The sequence below is a fragment of the Pyrus communis genome, chromosome 5, assembly GCF_963583255.1.
Source record: "Pyrus communis chromosome 5, drPyrComm1.1, whole genome shotgun sequence".
Taxonomy (NCBI): Eukaryota; Viridiplantae; Streptophyta; class Magnoliopsida; order Rosales; family Rosaceae; genus Pyrus; species Pyrus communis.
Window position 1 is genome coordinate 3,980,105 of NC_084807.1, and position 25,865 is coordinate 4,005,969.

Consider the following 25,865-nt stretch of genomic DNA (forward strand, 5'->3'; position numbering starts at 1 on the left):
CTATTTTTTGAAATTTAAACTTATTTAATATAATAAATAATTTTTTAAAATGTTAAAAATAATAGTAAATAAAATTGTGAACATTACTTAAAAATAATGAGAAAAATATTCCCTCAAAATTATATGTTATAACTCAAATTGAAGATTCAAACCATTGATTTTAGAAGAAATAATTCTCACACTTAACTTTTACTTTTCACATATCTTATTAATTTTTAAACTTTAATTCTTTCAATTGTTTTATATAATCGCTAAAAATTAAGAGATTGAGAAAAGTAAAAATGGGCATCTGAATAGGTTTACTCGTAAAGAAGGGTGTACTTTATAATTGGGTTTCATTTATTGCCTTTATTGTGTCTGGTCTCCTCTTTCCTTTTACAAAATTCCGAAATTATCCCTCGACTAGCTAAAACCAGCAGCAAAGCCCTCTTTCATATTATAAGTTAGACTCGAAATCTCTCAGTCTTCCTCTTCTCGTTAGCAGCAAGCACAAGTCACTCGGATTCTTCGATCAGGCGGCCTCCAATTCCGGCGCCCATGACCCTGATGACTCCGCCGCCGCCGCTAGATGTGATTACTAAACCCGTCTCCCCCTCGTTTCGAACGCGATCTCCAGACGATTTCGTTTTGGCGTATGAATGTTGTGCTAGGGTTTCAATTAGCAGATCGGAGCTCTCATATTGACCTTGTTTTTGCAGCAGCAGCAGCAACCGCAGGAGGAAGATGAGATGCTGGTCCCACACTCCGACCTGCCCGACGGTCCTCAGCCCATGGAGGAAGGTTGTTTGTTTATTTTCTATCTTTATTTACTTATTTTTCTTACTTTCTGTTTGTTTCTCGAGAAAATTTCAGCAAAATGATAATCGGTGAAGTTTTATGTCAAGGTCTTGCTTTGCCGCTGGACACAACAGTAGTAGTTTTTAGGGCAATAGTAATTTTGGTTTTTTCTTTTTCTAATTTCCATTTTTATTTTGCGATAATTATGCGTTACAATTTACAGTGGGGACTGAATTGTATGGTTGCTGAGACAACTGAGGAAATTGAAATCAAACTATTAGTAACTAACCATACTGTTCTTGTCACTTCTGCTAATAGAAGTCGGAATTGATTTCCGCTAAGCCATACGGAATGGAATGGCCAAATTTTATTACTCAGGTGAAAAATGGTCCGTTGGTGATTACGGTATCAAGGAGTGGCTATCAAGTAGCTCGGTCTCTCTGTCTAAGTTACTTAGATGAAAAAGGCCAGTAGTGTGTATTGGAATTGTGCTCCTTGGGCAGTATTTAACCATTCCTTTGGTTGTAGAAAGAAATATGTAGAAAAGGTATAACTTGGATAAATTACCGGATTGTTTTTTGTTGAGTAAGTTATGTGGTTTCTTGGGTGTATAATAAAAAAGTTGTGATATAAGATTTACCTTGTTTTGCTCTTTCTGTCCGCTGGTCTTGACAATCAAACAATTGTTTTTGGTTTATTACGTTTGGCAGCACAAGCAGAAACTAACAGTGCGGTGGATGCTCCGACGGTGGATGATCCATTGTCAGCTAGATTTACATGGCCAATTGAGAGCTTTTCAAGGCTTAATACGAAGAAGCTCTATTCTGATGTTTTCCTTGTTGGAGGCTACAAATGGTATTTAAATCTCTTACCAGTGCTAAATTTTGAATCTTTGATCGGAATGCATGTAGATATTGATACTTGATTTGTTATGATTTATAATCATGATTGAATTTCTAATGCGCTTTGCAGGCGGATACTAATTTTCCCCAAAGGAAATAATGTGGATCATCTGTCAATGTATCTGGATGTTGCAGATTCTGGAAATTTGCCTTATGGATGGAGTAGATATGCTCAGTTTAGCTTGTCTATTGTCAATCAAGCTCATAGTAAATACTCTATTAGAAAAGGTACTTTCTCTGCCGCTGATGTACCTTTAAGAAATGATAGTTTTAGTAGTTTTATAAATTTAGACTTTATTTGTCCTTTAGAAATTTTCATATATGTCCTAATGGTTGAAGTGCTATGAATAAGGGGATAAAACACAAACTGCTATGGCATTTCACATATATTTGCAAGTTGTGTAATAGCCAGCTTCTTTTGTCTCACATCACGAGCTTCCCCAAAAGTAAATGTGCATTTCATGTCACTCTGATTTTTATGTTACCAAGACATGTGGTCTATCTTCTCGTAGCCCTTCAAACTCTCACCAGTTAACAAGGGGGGTGTGAAAAGAAACACAAAAGTAAAATACATGCACCTGTTTTGGCATGTTGCACAGTTGCAGACGGACAATAACTTTTTGTTTGAACTTAGAACGAAGAAAGTTCACTCCAAAAGTTGTTTCATTGAGACGTTGGATAGAAAATAAAGTTATGTAGTGGTTGGATTATGTGAGAAATAAATAAAACTGAATTCTTACTTAAATGTTCTTTCAATACTTAAGCTAGGAAACTGGGGGATTGGTTTGACCAATATAAAAATGGTGCAAAATGTAAAGGTATGCTCAGTTAGAACAAATTAACTTCTCTCCAAAGCTGAGACAGGAAGAGTTGACCAGAATCATCTTGGTATCATTGAGATGTTGAATAGAAAATAAAGTTATGTAGCGTTTGGATTATGTGAAAGTAGATAAAAACTGGATTCTTAGTACGTGTTCTTCCAAGACTTTAGTTAGGAAATTGGGGGATTGGTTTTACCAATATAAAAATGATGCAAATGTAAATGTATACTCGGTTAACATGTGAAGAGTACTTTTCTTACCTTTTCTGACCAGAGATGAGGTGAATTAAGCCAAACAAGAAAAAGAGTCGGAAATACTAATACATGATGTTTCAATATTTTTCCTTTACTTCAGGTTTAAGCCAAGGCCTCTCTTACATGATATTGCTGTTTCTAGTAGATGAAATGTTTTTCTTATGACAGCTGGAGTCGCAACATCTCATAAACATTCACATACATGTTTTAGAGAGAAAAAAAATGTTATTCGTTAATATGGTAGCACAGAACAAGATTTGTTTTTATGACATTGAATTGATTTGTCTGTCTCAGGTTGAGTGTTTATGATAGCATGTATGTTAGAACTATTTGTAGTTACTGCTTTGTGTTGCATTTTGCAGAAACACAGCACCAATTTAATGCTCGTGAGAGTGACTGGGGTTTCACTTCGTTCATGCCTCTTGGTGAATTATATGACCCTAGTAGAGGTTATATTGTGAATGATACATGCATAGTTGAAGCTGATGTTGCAGTTCGAAAGGTTATTGATTACTGGTCACATGACTCTAAAAAGGAAACTGGTTTTGTTGGACTGAAAAACCAAGGAGCTACTTGTTATATGAACTCTCTTCTTCAGACGCTGTACCATATTCCTTATTTTAGAAAGGTAGCATAATTTCTAAATACACTTTATCCCACTTTGTGTACAAGAAAGCCCCATATCTCAAATTGTTCTTTTAGGCTGTGTACCATATGCCAACAACGGAGAATGATAATCCATCTGGAAGCATCCCACTTGCCTTGCAAAGCTTATTTTACAAGCTTCAGTACAATGATACTAGTGTAGCGACCAAAGAGCTGACGAAGTCATTTGGATGGGATGCATATGATTCATTCATGCAGCATGACGTCCAAGAACTCAATAGGGTTCTTTCTGAAAAGCTTGAAGACAAGATGAAAGTATGAAGCTCTTACTGTATCATACTTCATTGTTTGCACTTAATTCTTCTACATCTATTTTGGAGGTTACTTTGACTGAACTTTGTTTACTGGAATAGGGAACTGTTGTGGAGGGTACAATACAGCAGTTATTTGAAGGGCACCAGATGAACTATATTGAATGCATCAATGTGGACTATAAATCAACGAGGAAAGAATCATTTTATGGTAAGTGATTGAGGTTGAAGTAGATTACTAAAGGAACATAAATACTGTAGGTCTGATGGAAGATTCTGTATGTTTATTTGCAGATCTTCAATTGGATGTCAAAGGGTGTCGGGATGTTTATGCTTCATTCGATAAGTACGTGGAAGTGGAGCGCCTTGAGGGTGATAATAAATATCATGCTGAACAGTATGGTTTACAGGTAGATCTCTTTGGAATAGGTGTACATTTCCCTGTTGGTTTTATCTATTTTCTTGAGAATGTTGGCAAAAAACAGAGATTTTACTTGGACTATCACCAGTCAACTCATGTTTTTATTTCTTATGCTTTGTTTAGTTTTGGATTAACTAAATTTTACCCCCTAGTGTTTGGGGGTGATTTTTGAAATGGACCATGAGGTTTTAATTTTAGCAATTTACACCCTAAAGTTTTAAGTTTACGACAACTTAAACCTTCCATTAGGAAGACTGTTAGTTCTGCAGTTAAATATATAAGGTCGCAATTATGAGATTTTTGCTGACGGGGAAGAAAATAGTAAAATTTCTCTTAAAAGGACAAAAGTGGGGTAAAGATAATAGGATTAAATATCGGGAACTTTAACGAAAAGTTCCCAGTACTGTTCATTTTAACGAAAAACCACATTTTTACACTAAAAATTCAATCCTAATACTATTCACTTTACCCTTTATTTTGTCATTATCGTTAAAACTCAAAGTTTTCAAGCCCTTTTCATTAGTTTTCCTTTAAATATTAAGAAAATAATAAAATTGTTCTTTTAGGATTTTTCTTCCACATATCAACACAAAAATGGGTCTCCTGGTTTCCAAATCATCAATTTAACAACAAAACCAATGGTTTTCCCCGATGAAAAGTTGATGTAAATTTAAACCTTTAGGGTGTAAAATGCTAAAATTAAAATCTTGTGTTCGATTTTTTCTTTCTGACAGGGGTGGGGGTTATTTTATCATAATGGTATTATTATATCAGTTTGCTATAGTTTGAAAATTGCTTTTAGTAACATTTTGCAATTGTTTGACATTTTCAGGATGCTAAGAAAGGTGTCCTGTTCATTGATTTTCCACCTGTCCTTCAACTTCAGCTAAAACGTTTCGAGTACGATTTTATGCGGGACACCATGGTAAAGGTGTGGTTGATAGATTAATCTGCCTTCATTGAACCTTTTCATACATATTTTCTAACTGTATCTAACTATCTATATATTTCCTGGGACGTATAAACCAAAAATATTGAAGCTGTTCATAGGTTTGATTGATGAACTATTTGGTCTTATAATTGCATAGTGCTACTAGGTTCTTCCCATTTGGTAGGCCTACTTTAGCATTTATAATCTCGTGTAATCTCATAATAGAATTTTGGTAAAATGCTTGAACTTTATGCTTTTAATGAGCTTTAAAACCCTGTATTGTGCATTTGAAATCACTCTCTAAAGCAATATTAATTTGCTTTCATTTGCCATAGGCCCATATTTTGTTAAAATTTTGGACTTTCAACTTTGTCAGAATTTATTTATTCTTTCATTATCTTTGCCTATAAGAATTAAGACTATCACAATTGAGCTGTCTCTGGTAATGTAATTTATTAGCGCTCTCTCTCTCTCTTTCTCTCTCTCTCTCTCCTCATACTTGTATAATTTTCCTTAAACATAATTACTTGGAATCACTTAGTCTTCTGCTTGCCAACAGATAAATGATCGCTTTGAGTTCCCCTTGCAACTTGATCTTGATAGGGAGAATGGGAAATATCTGTCACCTGATGCTGACAGGAGCGTCCGCAACCTCTACACTCTTCATAGGTATTAGTAATTTAAGATTATTGGTGTTTGAGAATATTTATACCCTTTGTTGTGAAAAGTTGTCTATATGGTAAATAATTTGTTAGTTCATTAGATTGACCGGCATAGACTGATAGAGAGAGTTGTATCATTTCCGTGTCTGCTTTTGCGAGAGAGTATCTGGATGTACTGCAACGGAGTTCTCTGTAATCATACCATATCATAGGCTAAACAGATATAGCATAAAATAGTTCACCTTTTCTTAGTAATGATTGTAATTTATGTGTATTGGTCTTTTCTATTCTGTTTGCATTGCTGTCTTTTTTGGTTGTTATGAGAAACAAAATTTTATTTATGATTAATGAGTTACAAATATACTGGGGAGTAGTTGGCTCCGGCTAAATAACAGGGTGGTTCTTAAACTATGTAGAATCCAAATTCACCAGACAACAAAAAGGAACTTTATCTTGCAATATCTCCACGACCTCTCCCCAAGCTGTCAACAGTTCTTCTATACTTTTCGGCCACCCTATTTTTAGTATATTGTGCATTTTGTGGGGATGATTATACATCTGTCTCCTTAATGTTGATTTTTTTTTTTTTTTTTTTAGAAATACGTGGGTGTGGCCCCCATTGGTTAAATAGCATTCATATATGGTCATATAAAAGAGGAAATGAAGATGCAAATGATAGTCATTTAGGAGAATCATACTCAAATAAGTGTAGAAAGCAATATTTTGACAGGATAGGATGAACCATCCCTGTTGCATTGGTTAAGGAAAAGGGCGAAGAAGCTATTATTTTAAGCATATTTGTATGACTTACATTGATGGAGAGTTAATCTACATTCCAATTATCAAAAATTTTGGCATAAGATTTGTCATAGAATTTCCATGTTCTTAGTCTTGTGATGTGCAGGTAAGGTGAATTTTTTGTTTTAGGGCTCCCCCCCCCCCCCCCCCCCCCCCCTCCTCCCGTTCTTCTGCTCCATTTTCTGTGGATGCAATCTTAGAAAGTGGAGAACCATAGAGGAAAAGAGGAACTATGTGAGTGCGACAACATACGTTTTGGGTATTCTTGAAGCTTACCCCAAATTTTTCAGAATCACATCTCGACCTATCTCTTAAACAAGTATTTACGAAATAAACCTGTAGATATCTTGATCGTACATTGATGGATCCACCACTTACCAGTGCCGTATCTGAAAGTTGCTGAAGTGCCCACTGATACTCCAGTTATACCTATTGGCATGTATTGGTGGCATAATGGGGATGGAATGTCGAACTATATGCATACCTTTAGATTTTGTCAAAGCAGATGCAGTATAGCAAGTTCATTGTGTTCATGGTTAATTTTTTTATGCGTCAAAATTAGTAGTTCATTATGCTAAGTTCATTTTTGGTGCTTGCTATTGTAACAAAGTTGTACATGCATGGCCGTTGTATCTGACTCTGTGCATGGAGATTGTTAATGTGTGCTTTTGTCTGTTTTCAGTGTTTTGGTGCACAGTGGCGGGGTGCATGGTGGGCACTACTATGCTTATATCAGGCCAACCCTTTCTGAACAGTGGTATATCAGCATTTTTTCTTTCTGCAATAATAAGTTTAATTTTTGCACCATATATCTGGTTAATGTTCTTTCAAATACTCGAATTGGAAGTTAATAGTAATGGACTTTAGTTTGTGTTTGTAGCCATGCTTTCTTTTTGTTTGTTTGTTTCGTAGTTAACAATGTTTAGAATTGCTTTTCCTGATTTTATTGATTTTCTTTTTTCTTTTAAGGGTTTGTAAACAAAATAATGTAGCTTCACAATTTATTACCTCAAAAATGTACTTCAAGGACTACTTTAATGTAATATCTGCAACATCAGGAAAACTAAGTTTTTTGAAATGTATGCCCTTGTTCATTTTACTTGGAAAGAGAAGGATAAAGTTGATTGGATCAAGGAGTGGGAGAATAAGTAAAGTTGTTTCTCTGGTAGAAAGGTGAACAAGTTGATGAATAAGTTGGACGACGAGGAAGGCATTGTGATTGAGAGAGAAAGAAGGAATTGTACCTGAGTTTGTCGCTTCTTAGATTACCCCGGAAGAAAGTTGAATTTTCAGGTGGAAGGATTGAATTGGTCTCGTAGTTTTGATGAGAGAGCTAGCTGTTTTGGGAGACCTTTTCAATGTTAAGTTTAGGAGGGCATTGTTCAACTGTGGTAAATGAGATACTAGTCCTCAGTTCTTTAAAAACACTTATGTATATAGAATAGATAAGTATGGACCAAATGAATGTGGAACTAGTGAGATAGGGACAAAGAGGGATGTCCAAAGGTTTGAATTTTCTGCTCTTGATCCCTGGTGGTCTTCTGAAATGAAGATAAAGTATGTTGGGGTTTGAACCAATGAAAATTTTGTTTGGATAAAATTTGTTAATGTTGTACTTGAATGAATTTATGCTTGCTGGACTTCTAGGGAGTCAACAGTACTGGGAAAGAAAGCAATAAGTTTGCACCAATGACACTGACTTGGCTGAATAATTTTAGATGTTGACCCTATCCTTGGATACAAAGGCTATATAATCTTCGTCCATTCTAGAATTTCGCTACACTCATCCGTTCTTCTTTTAGCATTTGAATTGAATTAATTGAAAAAAGATTCTAGTGACAAATCATGTCTGTTAGAATTTTGGATGTACGATAACTTAGGAAAACAATCTACTTCTATTTTTTTTTTCTCCCTTAAAATTACATCCTATTATTAAGTTAGTAACTGGTAAGGTATTGTGCAATTTTGGACGTGTACATGCATGTGCTTTTAAGAAAGTGCTTAACTAGTTTGATCTTTACCATTGAGAATCAACAGTGAGTTATTATTGCATACCATGACTTGTCCTGTTCAGTTTAACAAATTTAAAATCCCCCACAACTCGTTGCTTTCAGGTTTAAATTTGAAGATGAACGAGTAACAAAAGAAGATATGAAGAGGGCTCTAGAGGAGCAGTATGGTGGAGAAGAAGAGGTAAAGTCTTTGGTTATTTTCACGTTTGTTATCTCTACGTCCTCCGTCTGTTCTGATGTACTCTATGTTTCACTGTTTGCATTTTACAGTTACCGCAGACAAATCCTGGGTTCAACAATGCTCCATTTAAATTTACTAAATATTCCAATGCCTACATGCTTGTTTATATACGTGAAGTTGACAAGGAGAAAATAATTTGTAATGTGGATGAGAAAGACATTGCAGAACATCTAAGGGTAAGACAGATTGTTTGACTTGGACTTGTAATATTCTTAATTTTATTTTGTCTTGCTGCTAAGTCATGCCGTGTTACTGTGTTCTTTGAACACCATATTCCAGATAAGACTGAAGAAAGAACAGGAAGAAAAGGAGCAAAAGAGAAAGGAGAAAGCTGAAGCGCACCTTTATACTATCATAAAGGTTACAATATTTACAACCTCTCCATTTCTTCTCTTTCCCCTCGTCCCTTTCTTTTCTGCCTCCTGTCTCTTTTTGTTTGAGCTATGTAAATTTTTATTTGTGGAACATTATTTAATTCAGATTTTCTTATGGGTTTCCTAGGTTGCGCGGAACGAGGATCTGCTTGAACAGATAGGAAAGAATATCTATTTTGATCTTGTGGATCATGATAAAGTTCGTAGTTTTCGTATTCAGAAGCAGATGCCCTTCAACCACTTTAAGGTAGCGTCTTTACTCTTTTAACTTTATTGTATTGAAATGATTGACATTTTCAGTTTTCGGTGTGCACTGTGCTCCATTTATTCCATGGTATTGCTAGTTTCCATACTGAAAATTATCAATGTGGTCTTCACTTATTTTCATAGTTTTATATTGAGCTTAATTAAGTGAATGAAATTAAACTTATGATGAAGCTATAGCCTATATGTAATATTGTAGTTACCGGATCCAAATGATTAGAATCATTCTAACCAAGTAAATGTCGTTAGATTAACTTATGATGAAGCTGTAGTCTATATGTAATATTCTAGTTGCCGGATCCAAAAGATCAGTATCATTCTAATTGAAGTCCACCCTCAGGAAGAGGTTGCCAAAGAGTTTGGTATACCAGTTCAATGTCAACGTTTCTGGTTGTGGGCAAAGCGTCAAAACCATACATACCGGCCAAATCGACCACTGACACCTCTTGAGGAAGCACAATCGGTAAGTTCCTTTAGCTTGATACCTGTTATGTCATTGATGTTGTTACATGTTCTATGACTTTATGGTTAGTTCATGGTTCTTACGTTGTGTGTAAATGTAATGAAGCATATTCCATTCCTCTTTTCATGACTTATAAATATTTTTGGGATTTGTAGAAATTCATTTAGGTAATTTACAGTTGAAATCTTCATTACCATCAGTAGAGATTCTTTGAGAGGTTCTGAAGAAGAAGCTATACTGCTTTCAACAAAAGCTATTTCGAAGCAGTGAATATATAGATAGGATCGTAGGAGCTTCTCCAAAAAGATGCTCCTTAGCTTCTGCTAAAAAATACATTTGTCAAGTGATGCCAAACCACATGAAAAAAATGTAACTTGAAGAAGCACCTTTTTAGCTTATGAGAAACTAGATATAAGATGCGCTCACAAAAAAATTGGCACTTCAGTGGCTTAATATATTTTGCTCATCTGTCAAAGTATGGTATTTGCAGGTAGGACAGTTGAGGGAAGTTTCCAATAAGTCAAATAATGCAGAGCTAAAGCTGTTTCTTGAAGTAGAACTTGGGCCGGTAACGTGACCTTCTAAATTTGTTTCATGTTTTCCCCAATAAGTTGTGTGATTCTTTGACAAGCTTTGATCATCTTATTTCAATGGTGGTGTTCACCCGTTGTTCTATATATCATATTCAGGATTTGTTGCCTCTTTCTCCTCCAGAGAAGACTAAAGAAGAGATTCTTCTATTTTTCAAACTTTATGACCCTTTGAAAGAAGAGCTCCGGTATGTTCCTTATTTCTTCCATCAAAGTTGAAATTACACTTGATTACTTAGGTTTCCTTCTCAAAACCAGGTTCGTTGGGAGGTTGTTTGTGAAGGGAAGTGGTAAGCCCATTGAATTATTGACAAAACTAAACCAAATGGCTGGTTTCAGTCCTGATGAAAAGATAGAATTTTTTGAGGTAAGTCACATGGATTCTTTTTGAAGGGAAGTCATGTGAATTGTGTCAATTGTGTTGTATAATAGGTGCCACCTAACCTGCTTAACTCTGATCACATCACTTATGAGACTCTATGGCACATAGTTTTCTTTGAAAAGAAAGTCTAAAGGCTTTTATATCCATCTTTTTTGTTGTCAGGAAATAAAGTTTGAACCTAATATCATGTGCGAACACATTGATGAGAAGGCAACTTTCCGTGTTAGTCAGGTATGAATTTCAAAGACTAATTTGTACTGTTTTCATATGTAAATTTGTGCTCAGGTATATACAAAGCTATTGTCTTATATCTATGCTATTTTACTCTCTTACCGCCCTGCTTCCCCTCCTCTTGTATTTGGGGTTTGGTGTATTACGTATTAATAATTATAAACCGGTCTTCAATAAGTATTCAAACTATGATTTTTAATTTTGAATATCTTTATGATATTATTCCCTTATGCAACCTTTTTGTTCTTTCAGCTTGAAGATGGGGACATCATTTGCTTTCAAAAATCCCCTCAGAGTGGAAGCAGCGAACAATTTCGTTACCCGGATGTTCCTTCATTCCTGGATTATGTTCGTAACCGTCAGGTATATTTTCATTTTTCTTTTTAAAGCTCAGAATCTCCCAAACTTTCAACTCCATGTTGGAGTCTCAATATTTTAGTTTCCCTGCCCAATGGGTCAATCTTCAATAGTCTATTATTCAGAATAAGAAAAGACTTCTAACAATGAAAACTAGGGAGATTGGTGATCATTGACAACTAGTCAAAGCTTGGATGATTTAGTATTTCTCTAAGGCTATGTCTGTTTGGTTGGAATCCAGATCAGGGAGTTAATTTTCCATTATATCAGGGCTTCATGTTTGGTTAACTCTTTAGTTCTCAAAAAGGATATAAGCACAAGGAATTGACAGAAGTCAGTTCTGCCCGCTGAGCGGATTATATACACCAAGGGTGGGTTGGTATTTTTATTCCATCCAGCTTTGGGATGCAAAGTCCCATCTGATGTTCCTTTATCACTTGACAACTATACTGTTTTAAGTGGAAAAAGAAATTTCTACAAACCTTTCTTTATCAGAGTAGTGCAGAGAAACTTGTTAGAAGTCAAACTATTTTTTTGGTAATTGGTAAGAAGTTACTTTAATTTATGCAGATGCAGATCTGAAGTTGAGCACTATAAAACGTGGTTTCAACCAAATGGTTATCAAAATTGGCCTTCCTTCGTAGCTCCTGAGAATTGTTTTAGAGAACTTTTTAGTGATTTTCTGTTTACTGCTGCAAAGTCCTATTTATTTTCTGCAAATTATTTTGGTAAGCGTGAGATGTGATATAAATATATTATTACCATAGCATTCCAACCAACCAAACATACCTGAATGTATACTTGTTTGCAAGATTATAGAGAAACAAATCCTTTTGCTGCAAATGAATGGCAAAGAGATGAAGGATGTTGGGATTCCCCCCTCAAGTGGAGGATGATATTTTAACGAAATAAACAGAAGCATGAATTGTTTTGATGAGTACGTGCTGCATTATTTTGAATGGGGATGAACCAACATCACGGGATGTACCTCTAAATGTGGAAATGCGCTTGATATGTCTTTGGGTACAATGTTGTCACCTTTATATAAAGTTCTAAAAACTAAATAAACCCCCTAATCCTTCTTTTCTCATCATCCACTAGTTTATACATAACTGCGGGAGACACAATGTGTCTGCTAATGAATGGGAAGTAAGTCCATCGTCCATGCATAGGAGAGTTAAATGATGACTCTGTTGTTATGTTTTGTAACCGTCGAGTGTGTTTGGTATCCTTAGTGCTATCATGTGATGGATATCTGGTAGTTCCATTATTTGTATGGTGGAAGATTTTTGCTCCTGCAACCCGGGGACCAAAACCAGATAAGCAATAGGGTCTCTTGCTTATTTGTTGTTTCAAATTGTCTGCCTATTAGTCCATAAATGTGGAAAGGTTTTAGTGCTGGGACTAGTAATTATTATATGCCCAGTTATTAGGCATCGTCTATCCCAATAAGGGGAGTTGTGGGTTATTAACAATCGACATGCATACTATACCACTTTTTATCTTTACAATTTTGATTTTCTTGCATATTTGCACATGTGCACTTGAGGGTGTGCGTTTAAGTCATTTTTCTTGCTTGTAAAAAGAAGCTTTCATTGCATTGGCAAGTTCAAGTTGAATTTCAAATGATAATGGGAAGTTCCAGAAGAGGGGTTTGTGTGTGTGTTGGGGCCCTTGGGTGCGGGGGTCAATAATTTTTCTTTTGTTATTGTATTGTGACATTCCATGACAACCGACAGGTTGTTCGCTTTCGTTCTTTGGACAAGCCAAAGGAAGATGAGTTCTGTCTTGAGTTGTAAGTTTGCAGTATTATTTTTTGTATTCTTCTGGAAGTTGGGTGAATCAGTCTAAATAGTTTAATATTAACTTTTTTATTGGCATTCTTTTCCTAAACTTTTAGGTCAAAGTTTCACACCTATGATGATGTTGTGGAAAGGGTTGCTCTACAGCTTGGCTTGGATGATCCATCTAAAGTTAGGCTCACATCTCATAATTGTTACTCACAGCAACCTAAACCCCAACCAATCAAGTATCGAGGAGTAGAACATTTGTCTGACATGCTGGTGCACTACAATCAGGTTGTTTAATACCAGATTTTTAAGCTCTGTTTAAGAAGTGTTTTCCCTGCCACGTTGACTGTTATATAAACATAAATTTTGTATTCCTCTTTCAGACTACAGACATACTCTATTATGAAGTATTAGATATCCCTCTCCCAGAGCTGCAAGGCCTCAAAACTTTGAAAGTTGCTTTTCATCATGCTACCAAGGATGAAGTGAGTGCAGATACCAATGGAACCATTAATTATTTAATATGTGAAATCTTGCCTCTTAAAAGCACTTTTATGTTGTCAGGTTGTGGTTCATGCTATTAGATTACCGAAGCAGAGCACTGTAGGGGATGTGATTGATGACCTTAAGACAAAGGTAATTACTTTGATGCTTCTGCTTCTGACCTTAAGACAAAGCATGGACGTAGATAATGGATATGAAACAAAAGTGTCATATTCCTGGTTGGGATTTATTCACTTTTGTTTCTAAGTCTAATTGTGTTGTTGTACGGTTTCTATTTTATTCTGAGGGCAATATTTCAGCGAACGTTGTATAAATGATTATGGAAATACACTTACGTATCTCCTTCCTCTATCTGGAACAGGTGGAGTTGTCTCATCCTAATGCCGAACTCAGATTGTTAGAAGTTTTCTATCACAAAATCTACAAGGTATTGGATAACATGCATATAAATGTTGAATGTTGTCTATGAACAGAGCTTTATGTTACGTCCCTTAAACCCTTCCAAACAACATTGTTTGGTCTAAAGAAGTAAGCATCAGTAAGGCACAATGAATGCCTGTAATTTTTTTATTTTAGGCAGAAGCAGGAGTTGCTCTCTTGTTGCGGCTGCAGGAATCTATTGTTGTTTCTTCGATCTGAAAATTTGAAACCTTTTAGAATCGGCATTCATTTCTGCAATTCTCCTAATTGTCTCTTTACAGATTTTCCCACCAAATGAAAAGATTGAGAATATAAATGATCAGTACTGGACATTGCGTGCAGAAGAGGTTAGTCTGCACAGTATTGGGTTCATAATTATTCTATGTTCCAGTGCTTTGTTTTATATTTAAGAAATCTTTGTTTTACACTGCTGCTATTAAACCTTTATTCTTGTCTGTTGCTCAGATCCCTGAAGAAGAGAAAAACTTTGGTCCTCGTGATCGTCTGATCCATGTTTATCATTTTATGAAGGACACAGCTCAAAACCAGGTAGGAAGATATAATTACTTCCTGCTTTTCTTTTTTTTCTCAGAATCGATATGTTCTTTTAGAATTTATTATCATCGCCATCATCATCAACCACCCCACTTTGTAATTATAAAATTTTGAATTTGTCAGGTTCAGAATTTCGGAGAACCATTTTTCTTGGTCATTCGTGAGGATGAGACATTAGCAGAAGTTAAAGTGCGTGTACAGAAAAAGTTACTAGTCCCAGATGAGGAGTATTCAAAGGTATTTGCTTCATTACAGCAGTTTCAGAGTAGTGCACATTCGTGAAATACCATAAGCTTTACTTTGAATTGTAATATATCATATGTTTTTGGTTTGGCTCAGTGGAAATTTGCATTTTTGTCCATGGGTCGTCCTGAGTACCTGCAAGACAATGATATTGTGGCCAGCCGATTTCAGGTCTCTCTCTCTCTCTCTCTCTCTGTGCACCCACACGCTCACACATACACTGTCATGAGTCTAATTTCTATGGGAATCTGAATTGTATTCTTCAATATCTTTTTTCAGAGAAGGGATGTGTATGGAGCATGGGAACAGTACCTTGGCTTGGAACACGCTGATCATGCTCCTAAAAGGTCACACACAACAAATCAGGTATATTTTATACGGTTGAGGCCAATCCAGGATTGTTCTCAATTGTCTTTACAATTATTCTCGGTAGAAATTTGGACTAGTTTGTACAGGAAGTAGCTATTAGACACAGGGATGCAGAAAACATTGTATCCTTTTATGTTCTTTAGAGGCCCAACCCGGATAATCAGTTTTTCTTAATCCTGTGCGGACTATGCTTGAATTATGCAGAATCGTCACACCTTTGAGAAGCCAGTGAAAATCTACAACTAAAAAGAATGGTGATGACTTTGTCAGCTCCTTTCACAGATTCAACGTTATATACATATGCCGAGTCTTGTGAAGAGTCCGAGAAGAACAAAGGAAGCTTTTCTTTCATTTGGCAGTAGTTATTGATCTTACGGGGCATAAAATTCTTTAGCCTAAACGATGTGTATCCTTGATGTTTCTGAATTGTTGAAGGCAACTGTCTTTGAGGTGTGACGTAGGACGCGTCTCGTTTTAATCCTTGTAATTCCGTATATAAGATTTTTGGGGCGGGCAATGTATAGAGGGTATAGGTTTGCATGTTTAAAAATGCAGTTTGATTGTCCAGTTCTAGTATGTTGATCTTTTTGCATGCATGCATGATGGAAGCTCTGTATAATATTGGATCTTCAGCTTCCTGTGGATGTTCTCTATTTATTTTGTAAGTTGTTTTGGAGTGTGAAATTAATTAGCTGCAGGTACATTTGCCCCAACCAGTTTGTTTTTGCCAATTCTTGACTGGATTTGATTGAAATTGGTACGAAGGTGGATGGGGAATTAAGACATGAGGGTGACATGGCAACTCTTATGAGTTTGTTTTCATAAAAAGGGATACAACTTATGGCAAGCCACGGTTATTCATCCTTTTCGGGGGCCGGAAAGACTTATAGAGGAATTTCAGCTTTTTCTTGGTCACAAGTCTGACTTCCATACCAGCATCGGGTTTTAACTCACGGTTGTGAGTTGAAAAGTCTTTTATAATACAACGATGTATTTACACAAAAGGGTGATGGAAAAATTTGTAGCATACTTATAAATACGATATTCAAATTTAAGATTTTTCACTAACTAATGAAGAAGGATACTGATGTATTGTAAAATTAAGTCACCAAAATGATTCTTAAACGTTTTGGATCAATACATGGTTGAACAAAATTGTGGATGAATTCCTCTTAAATATAATTCGTGGTCGATTTATTGAACTTCATGTATGTGGTATGACCTGTTAATATTATATATCACTATCTAGAGATCATGTGTTAAAAAATTTTACAAAATGATTTATAATTTAAATAGTTTAGATAATAAGCACTAAGTCATGTGAATCAACCACAATGTTTTGAGGATGAATTTCTACGCAATTTTAACATGCACGATGATAAATCAAAGATCAAAAGTCATCTGGAATTAAAGAAAAAGTCCTCAGAGAGTTGCAGCCTTTATTACACACGCATGCAAGAGGTTCGGACCAAACTGGAGTACGAGCAGAAGCAAAAGTACTAAGTAGTGCCATCCACTTCATTTGCCCCAACTGTGAATTTTACTTTATTTATATGCATTTTTAACTATATGGGTTTTTCATTAAGAAATTAGTATGTTCATAAAGATTGATGATTTTTTTAACACTTATTTTTTTTCATAGTCATTTTTTCGGTAGATTTCGTTTAATTTTAAGTACTACTACGTAGTCATGCTTGTTATGGCTACGTCACTCTTCAAGTGTCGGCCATCTTAGCTTGATTTGGGCGTCCGCCCAGCATTTTTCTTTGTTTTTTTGGGGAAAAAAGATAAGGAGAAATGAAACAAGGGGTGATGAGGGAGCAGGCACTGTGCAACGTGGTCCACCTAAACATCGCATGTTCATGGGTTATAATAGCCAATCAAACTTCCAAAGGAGCCGGATTTAATGCATGGCCGGAAAACTTGTGGCCTGGAAGGCCTTTAATTTCATTTACTGGTTTTGATTGTGGTTCCTGTTTACTTAACCTGTAGCCAAACCAGCCAGCCATTCTACACACAAACAAACAAACAAAATAAATAAATAAAAAAAAACACCCAGAAAACAAAAACAAAAAACCATTTAGCCACCCACTAGATATATATACACAGAGAGTAATTTAGAACAAATTAAGACTGATTAAATAGCTAGAAATTGTCTTCTAATCCACCATTAATTGTTCTAGTAAGGGAGTTTTATTAGGATTGATGATGGTGACGAGTAGTATGTCGATAATCTCGACGTTGATTTTCCCACCACCTCCTTCTATATTCATGACAGCAATGTCAGTGATTAGCTTCACGTCATTAGCAAATGCTGGGATTTCAGAGATTAGAGGAAAGCACATGCAGTATTCCAAGTTCTGGAATTTCAATAATCCTGAAAAAACTGCACCAAATTCAGAAAAGCAACAACGACAAGTAGTAACATTGTCCGGTAGAACAGGCATGCTCGTCGCTTATACTCCTGCCTTTGTCACTGCTCTCACATCCTTGCTGTTTTTTCCCCATAACGATATCAGATCTCTATTGCTCTCTTACGCTCTAACCCTTCATTTTCTCAAAAGGATTCTTGAGGTACGTACACACGTAATGTTTGTGTGTGTATATACGTACCTATATATATATGTATAATATATGTATCTGCATGTACATGTATAGGTTCAATTTGTTCACAAGTATAGTGGAGGAATGGGCGTTGATACAGCAGTTCCGATCTGTCTGAGTTATTTGTTGTCGACCGGAAGCATGATTTATGGTCAATACCTAAGCAGCCAAGGGCTAGGGTTTCCAGAGCCAGCAATTGATTTGAAGACCGCCGGCATTGTCTTGTTTGTAATAGGAATTTCTGGCAACTTGTACCATCACTACCTTCTTTCGGAGATGAGGGCGAAGCCAGGTGAAGAGAAGGAGTACAAGATTCCCAAGGGTGGTTTGTTTGAGCTTGTTATATGCCCTCACTATCTCTTTGAAATCACAACATTTCTTGGGATATCTTTCATTTCTCAGACTCTCTACTCCTTTTCCTTTACCGCTGGAACCGCCCTCTACTTGGCCGGAAGAAGCTATGCTACCAGGAATTGGTATCGTTCCAAGTTTAAATATCATTTTCCCAATAATCTCAAGGCTCTCGTTCCATATGTTTTCTAATTAAATTCAAGTGAGTATATATTTTTTGATGATTATTCTATATAATGTCAAAAGTATGCAATTCAATTATTTACTAGCTATAATATCCTATAGCTTATACGCAGTAGTAGAGTAAATTAGATTACAGCAGCGAAGTCTCATTTGGCTACAAATACTTGATTTGGTACAAACTAACTTTAACCAACATAAAAGATGGAAGAGAACAGGAAGTCTTCTATAAAAGGAAACTAAGATATTACTAACTTGACAGGAAATATTATGCCTGCTTGAATGAAACCCTACATTTCACTACTAGAAACTTTGAGTTTGCCGAAAAAATTTGTTTATCAAAATTTGTCCGCAAAGATCCTTTCCCGACGAAAAAATTTGCCAGCCATTTTGTCACGTAAGAGTTTTCTCGATGAATTTTGATACTTCCTTGGAAGGTTCAATTTTTCCCAACAAACTCTTTTTTGTCAGCATTTTCATTGTTCCTGACAAGTATTCTCGTCGGTACAAGGCTTTTAAGCTGAAAAATAGTATTATTCAGCCAACAAAATGTGTTCGTCATCGTGAATATTTCGTCGGCACAGTCTTCTCTCCCAACAAAATTTGTTTCGTTGGGAAAGATATTTAATTTATAAAAAAAAATTAATTCTCATCAACTAATTAAATTGTTAAGAAATAATACTTTATTGATCGATAGATTCCGAATGTACATCTAGAGGCTGAATGTGATTATATACAAATCCTGGAATTCTTAAAACTACACAAATCCTGTACAAATGGAAATGAATGTCCAAGCAATCTGAAACATAGGAAAAAATAAGAATTGCATCGAAAAAGGATAACCTTTCATTCAATAACACTAGCACCATAGCATGCAATTCCAGCAAATTGTAAACCAAGCAATCTAAACTTAATTTTGCAATAACTAATACCCACAATCTAGATGTACATAGAAATAAAAGAAGCATGGAGTATGTGAACCAGCTATGCAACTCATAATTGCTAGACATGGCCAAACGTAACAGTTTAGATCTGCCAAGAAAAACAAAGGAATTAGAAACATAAGGAAATTGCTTGATTGCACCACTTGCGTTACACAAAGAAAACTATCTTGCAAACTAACTTACGTAGATTTTGCAAACAACACTTTGAATGATCCAACAACACGTGAAACTATAACATAGGAACAAGGAAGCAGCACATGCCAAAAGGGTCTCAGATTCTGGCCAAAAAAACAGCATGCAGAAGTTCTTCTCTCTTGTATATCTAGAAATTGATGCAAAGAAATTTGCTGGAGCCATACCTATAAGAAGGAAGAATTCATCACCCAAGAGTACTTCACTTGAATCACAAGATTCACAACAAATAATTTAAATCAAGATTACCACTAGAATCAGTACACCAGTAGTACAACATGTAAATTTCACTAAATAAAGTCCTAAAAGTGGCCTCAAGTGAAAATTCACTTGTCAATTACCGAGTAGCCATACAAGAAAACTTGAAAACTAGCATGATGTCTTCAATCAAGTACAAAACCTTTAACCAGGATTTTGAAAGCACACCTTAACTATTTAACATAATATCGAATAGCATAAAACTTCACAATCATATCAGTCAAAACACCCTAGCTAGTATCCACAAGTTATGGTCTAATAACAAATATATGATCCTAGGAATATTATGTTTCCATTCAAAAACACCGAGTATGGATAAAACTTTTCCTGCTAACCAACATACATATTACTGGAAAGTGGAAATTACAGAAGTTAACCACAAGTGTAATAATTACTAACTACTAATTAATGAAGCAAAAGTAGCTACACATGCAAAATTGAAACATTTATCAAGTTGAACAGTTACTCCAACAATACAAAAATAAGTTTTATAGGCACCATAACGTAACGTTTCAAAACGTAAGTAAATCAAGAGAAGATGAACTCTTCTTGCAGTAATGCCTAAAAAAATTGCTCTACTGTTATAATTAGGGGAAAGTGTTTAAGCTGATCTTCTCAGAACTGTTACTCGTACATAATATGATACAAGCTTTTAGTTAAAGCTGACCCTAAATTCAATTGGTTACAAAAATGAATTGATTGAGGTGGTGCAAACACTCATAATCGATTCTAAATATATAGCCATAATGCATTTTGATTGCAGTTTCCCAGAAATCAAAGTTAAAAGTAAAAAAAAAAATTTAGAAAGTGGATTAATCATCCTTAAACCCAGGCAACCTGGAACAAACTACAAACCTAAATGAGATTCTCAACCAAATTCACTACCTAAAATCCCTCAAAATTACAGTGGTCAAACGAAACTAAGAAAAGCACCATAAAGTAGAGACTAAACAAAAAACTAAGGGGAAAGATAGGGTATATAGAGATTGAGAACATACCCAAGGTTTTAGAGAACGAAATGCAAAGAAACACTCTGCATTGGAGATTTTGGAGCTAGAATGGCCGGGCACTTCGACAGTGACAGAGAGCAGACGAAGCAGCTGACGAAGAGCAAACGGAGTGACGGTGATGCGAGTAGACGAATCGATGGTGACACGAGTAAGTAAATGGACGGCGATGATGAGCATATGGAACGAGATCGCCGGAGAGCAGAGCGTTTCGAAGGAGAGAAGGGAAAGGGTTAGTCTATCCACAATATTAAGGTTGAATGAAAATACAATGTTTTCTCTTTTTATTTTACCAAAAAAAATACAGCGGTTATAGAACTAAGGGTGAATTTATCGAAAAAATAAGAAGCAGGTGAATCAAAATACCAAAAACGAAAAGGCGCGAGAATGATTTAGTCCAAACCCTTCTTTTAATTGTGAGAGATGACAAACTTGCATGCTTTTGCGACTGTCATTTTATTCATATTTTATGCCAATAAATTTATAGTCTGCATAGGTTCAACTACTATGAGCTAATAAATTAAAATTTTCGTTGGGAAAGAACTCTCGTGCCGACAAAATGTTTGCTTTGTCGGCCTAAAATTTGTCGGCAAAATAATATTTTCGAGTAGTGAGTAATTTGAATCTAGCATTCACACAACATAACATCTTCGATGACCGTCCAAATTGCCATTTTTTGCACACAAAAGTATATGAAGGCTTTGGTTCAAAGTGTTGAAAATATTGAAATGTAGTGTAATGTGGAAGATGATGATTAGGTATTTATAGAAAAAAATATTTTTTTTTTTATTTTTTTTGTATTTTTCAACAGCTTTTAATAATTTTTATTAATTAATCTGGACCATTTGATTTGAAAAAGATTGAAATCCAACAGCCCAACATGTGGCCAACGGTAATAATTCTGACATTTTTTTTTTATGTTTTTTGGCCGAAAATCGTGGACCATTGATCTAGGAATCGGACGGCCCAGATATTGCCATGTCACTAACCGTTGGGTTTGAATTTCAAAATTTTTTGACCGTTGGAAGTCCAATGGTTCAGAAAACTAGCCGTTTGACGAAGACGCGCCACATGGCCCATCTCCGAGCCCCTTTAGTGCACCTTAGACGATAGGCCGCTCCGTCTATTTTCTATCTAGGAAGTGGGCCCACACCCGAGTGTTTCCCACGCGCCTAACGCAAAAAAATTAAAAAATGTTGGCTTCGTTGACGTCATGCTGACACCAACATGACATCATATAGGTCGGTACATTACTTAGCGCATTTTGGACCGACTTACATGCTGGCTTGAGCTATGAACTGGCCTATTTTGCTCGGCTGGAGGGATTTTACATGGTGCCGGCCTATTTATTAAGCTTTGGACCAGCGTTAAAATTTGGACTGGAGTTGCAATTAAGTTTCATAATGGGGTGAAATTAAATATTACATAAATTTATCATAGCTGTGAAAGTGAGATAAAGGATAATTTTTGCATATTTCTTTATTTGAACTTTTGTATCTTAAACTTTATGATGGGATACAGAATCAGAATCACAGGGAGGACAACTTTTCTTTCTTGTCAATCAAATGATTTCTGTACATATAAGATATTTAGTCATTTATAAAATACAGGTAGCCTATTGAATTTAGACCATCATCATTTTAAGCCACACAAATAAAGCAAGACTTGTACATGCAGTTTCCAATTGTCTACTCTCTCTTCCCTATGTTTCGGAAACGGATACTCACAGGATCCATTTTTTGGGAATCTTTTCATTATCGTGATCGTTCATCGTATATCATACGGTAAAAAATTATTTAAAAATTTAAAATTTAAAATTATATATATAAATAGTACCTAAAGAAAACTGACCGTACAATATACGAAAAATGATCATTTTCCCTATGTTTCTATAAAACCCACACGCTCAATTGACACCCTACAATAAGTCTACACTCTTCTTCTTCAAAAACATCTTTCCTTACAAATATTTCATAACTTTCAGATAATATTTAGTCATGGCCATGAAGTTGATTAACATCTTCTTTACTCTCCTAGCAGCAATGGCCGTTGTTGGAGCTGCAAATTTCCACATCATATCGAAGACGTGGAAATGCAGACTAGTACTGTAGCAGAAGCAACTACATTGCCTGACACACCAGATGAAGCAGAAGCAACTACTTCTTTAAGAGGAGTGAGCCGTTTTCTTTATAATCATCATAAAAATATCCCACTGCCCAGTTATACTTGCGACAACTTTCCTAGGATTTGTCGTGCGAAGAACAGCCTGGGGCCAGACTGCTGCAAGAAGAAATGTGTTGACGTGAAGACTGATCGGTACAACTGTGGGATTTGCGGCTACAGATGCAAGTATACTGAGATTTGTTGCAGGGGTAAGTGCGTCAATGCATCGTTTGACAAGAGGCATTGTGGTGGGTGCAATCAGAAGTGCAAGAAGGGAGACTTCTGTGTTTATGGGATGTGCCATTATGCATGATTAGTTCACAGTATACTACTGCTATACATTTATCCTGTCACATTATGACAGCTTACATAACAATCTTATGTAACCAACAAAGATAAGGGATTTTATAGTGTGTGTGTGTGTAGGCCCTTTAACAAGAGAGATCCTCATTTTTCAAAAAAAAATGGGGACACTCTCTTAACCGTTAGATTTGACTTTAATGAAATTTTGTGGTTGAAATTAAATCACAGGCCACACAATCTCAACCACATAATTTTATTAAAATCAAATCTAACAGTCAAGAAGATGTTCCTTTTTAAAAAAAAAAAAATAGGAATCCCTCTTGTCAAGAGGGTTTCCTCTGAAATTTTTACCCATTAAATAGTTGATAAAAAAATGCAATGAACTTGAAGAATTATATTATTCTAAGGGAGGCAGATTGTCTGCCCTCCTGATATGGTGCTTTCCCCATGCCCTCCTATTTGTGCGGTCACGGTTAAGCCACGTCAACATTTTATATTCCTATTGTTTTTTTGTCTTATTATCTCTATAAAAAAAATCAATATAAAATGTTAATGTAGCTTAACCGTGACTGCACAAAATAGAAAGGCATGAGGAGGGCACCATATCAGGAGGGCAGACAATATGCCTCCTATTCTAAGACCATTACCAATTATCTATGCATTTTTCTGCCAAAATTCTGATGTGTGTCCATGTAATGTTCACTGTCCCACGCATACTAGTCCTGGTCCATGAGCAATCTTTCATACTAGTACTATTCTGAATTAATCCCAAATAAATTAATCTGACATATTTCGTTTCATCATTTGCTAGTCCTTGATCCTTTGAGATTTAGAAATCACTGACCCATATTAGTTTGGAATTTTATCTTGTAAGATTTAGTTCAAATTAATCACATGTAGGCATAACTCTAAAAGTGGATTAAAGGACAATAATTAAGGACAAATGCACAAAACAAAGTAAACATTGCCCTATCATATAATGAAGACACACACGTGTATATATATTGTCATTAAAAATTTGCATATACTTATATTTTTTGCGAGAGCCAAATCTATGGAAATGAATTGGTGACTTCTTATTTTGATCGATGCATAATAGTACAACATATATATAGTCTATAACAATTTTTTTTATTGAATCTTATACTAATTACAATTGGTTACTACTTGCTATATACAAGAAATAGTAACTATGAAAAAAAATTCCAGAGTTAAGAATTCTAATCTAACAGGCCCTGATGGTCACCTTCCTTGGAAGCTTCTTAATACATATATTTGGTTGCTTATGAGTTGTGCTAAGTATATGCTAACCTTCTGCAAAACATGCATGTAATGTGTCATCAATTAAAAATAAGCACGTTATTCAACATTTAAATAATGATTTAACCATTAACAACAATGTCATATGATTTACAAGATATAATATAAATAGATGATCTCCTTAACATTACATGTTGCTTATATGATTCCAGAAGTATCAACAGAAGAAAAAAAAAAAAAAAAAAAAAAAAAAAGGGGTCAATATATAAGGCTCCACAAGTGGAAGTGCTTCTGTAACGGTTTCCTCGTTTGGAGAATGGACTAATTTTGGTTTCTTGGACCCTTGAGAAACCATAAGGCGGGCGCTTGAGCTCGCATGTAATTGCCAACATATATACATGCATCAATGCATGCATGAGTATGATGAATTAACCCAAGCAAATTATAAATCTAATGATTCATCATGAGTGTGATGAATTAACCGTCAGCCTATGAGCAAACTCAGTGACTTAGTTTCCTTTCTTCGTTCCTGTATAAGTTCATACTGACCTAATTTCGAGTATAATGTCTCTTCGGAAGCCTAACTTTGTTTACTTAAAACGTTTTGTTTGTAGCCCTTTGAATTAGACCAACGCATTAAGGACATCATTAACTCTCAAATTATACAAGTTAACTAATACATGCAGCCCTGGTTTTCAAATGATATCGAACTCGTTGACCCCTATCAACTAGCCCCCACTGATAAATTTTTCTCTATAAATACTTCTACAAACCCATATGCTTATCCATCTAAAAAAAACATCCTATACGTTCCTTCATCAACTTTTCCCTTTTGAAATCTCTCCGCTTCACCAACAAATTAAACTTACATCATGAAAGCCTTCAAGGTTTTGCTTGTTTTTGCCATGCTACTGACTTTAACCGTTAGTACTCTATCCGCAATCCCAGGCCAAGAAGAATCATTCTTCGAAGAGGAAAACAATGATCCAAACGATGAAACCAAAAGCCAATTAGAAAAAAGCACTTCTCTGAGGGGAACAAGCCGCTTCCTTGCTTCTCGGGCTGCAGTGATGACATGCGACAAAAAACCTAGGGTTTGTCGGGTCTCGGGCAGCGGAGGCCCAGATTGCTGCAAGAAGAAATGTGTAAACACGAACACAGACAGAGTAAACTGTGGCAAGTGTGGGAAAAAATGCAAGTACGCAGAGATATGCTGCAAAGGCAAGTGTGTGAATCCAAGGTCTGACAGGAAAAACTGTGGCGGCTGCAACAATAGGTGCAAGAAAGGCAGTTCATGTGCGTATGGCATGTGCAGCTATGCGTGA

The 25,865-nt window shown here is 35.7% G+C and overlaps 3 protein-coding genes, 1 long non-coding RNA gene and 1 pseudogene across 6 annotated transcripts; 4 read left to right on the forward strand and 1 right to left on the reverse strand.

The window, feature by feature from the left end:
• The first annotated feature begins 409 nt into the window (after window positions 1-409).
• LOC137735188 (ubiquitin C-terminal hydrolase 13-like) lies at window positions 410-15,914 on the forward strand. Of its 3 annotated transcripts, none has more exons than XM_068474587.1 (32): window positions 410-570; window positions 696-780; window positions 1,488-1,632; window positions 1,750-1,907; window positions 3,117-3,382; window positions 3,457-3,675; window positions 3,774-3,882; window positions 3,966-4,081; window positions 4,925-5,023; window positions 5,583-5,692; window positions 7,166-7,237; window positions 8,598-8,676; window positions 8,766-8,912; window positions 9,016-9,096; window positions 9,238-9,357; window positions 9,715-9,837; window positions 10,328-10,405; window positions 10,527-10,615; window positions 10,686-10,794; window positions 10,972-11,040; window positions 11,293-11,403; window positions 13,137-13,192; window positions 13,298-13,475; window positions 13,571-13,672; window positions 13,752-13,823; window positions 14,053-14,118; window positions 14,393-14,458; window positions 14,577-14,660; window positions 14,790-14,903; window positions 15,006-15,080; window positions 15,189-15,275; window positions 15,483-15,914. In XM_068474587.1, exons 1-32 carry the CDS (start codon window positions 538-540, stop codon window positions 15,522-15,524), a joined length of 3,360 nt encoding a protein of 1,119 aa, XP_068330688.1. In that variant the 5' UTR covers window positions 410-537; the 3' UTR covers window positions 15,525-15,914. The 3 variants fall into 3 exon arrangements, with proteins under 3 accessions (XP_068330688.1, XP_068330686.1, XP_068330687.1); XM_068474585.1 differs by having other exon boundaries at window positions 411-570; window positions 7,166-7,240; XM_068474586.1 differs by having other exon boundaries at window positions 411-570; window positions 699-780; window positions 7,166-7,240.
• A 1,572-nt stretch (window positions 15,915-17,486) lies between these two features.
• On the forward strand, window positions 17,487-18,425 carry LOC137733414 (uncharacterized). The gene is made up of 2 exons (XM_068472565.1): window positions 17,487-17,852; window positions 17,937-18,425. Exons 1-2 carry the CDS (start codon window positions 17,487-17,489, stop codon window positions 18,423-18,425), a joined length of 855 nt encoding a protein of 284 aa, XP_068328666.1.
• Window positions 18,426-19,110: 685 nt separating this feature from the next.
• Window positions 19,111-21,032, reverse strand: LOC137733230 (uncharacterized). The gene is made up of 3 exons (XR_011068431.1): window positions 20,806-21,032; window positions 19,541-19,716; window positions 19,111-19,445 (listed from the first exon to the last, which is right to left on the reverse strand). It is a non-coding gene; the product is annotated as an uncharacterized lncRNA (long non-coding RNA).
• A 1,779-nt stretch (window positions 21,033-22,811) lies between these two features.
• LOC137733462 (stigma-specific STIG1-like protein 1) lies at window positions 22,812-23,290 on the forward strand (annotated as a pseudogene).
• A 2,122-nt stretch (window positions 23,291-25,412) lies between these two features.
• LOC137733593 (stigma-specific STIG1-like protein 1) lies at window positions 25,413-25,865 on the forward strand. The gene has a single exon (XM_068472725.1). It carries the CDS (start codon window positions 25,413-25,415, stop codon window positions 25,863-25,865), a length of 453 nt encoding a protein of 150 aa, XP_068328826.1.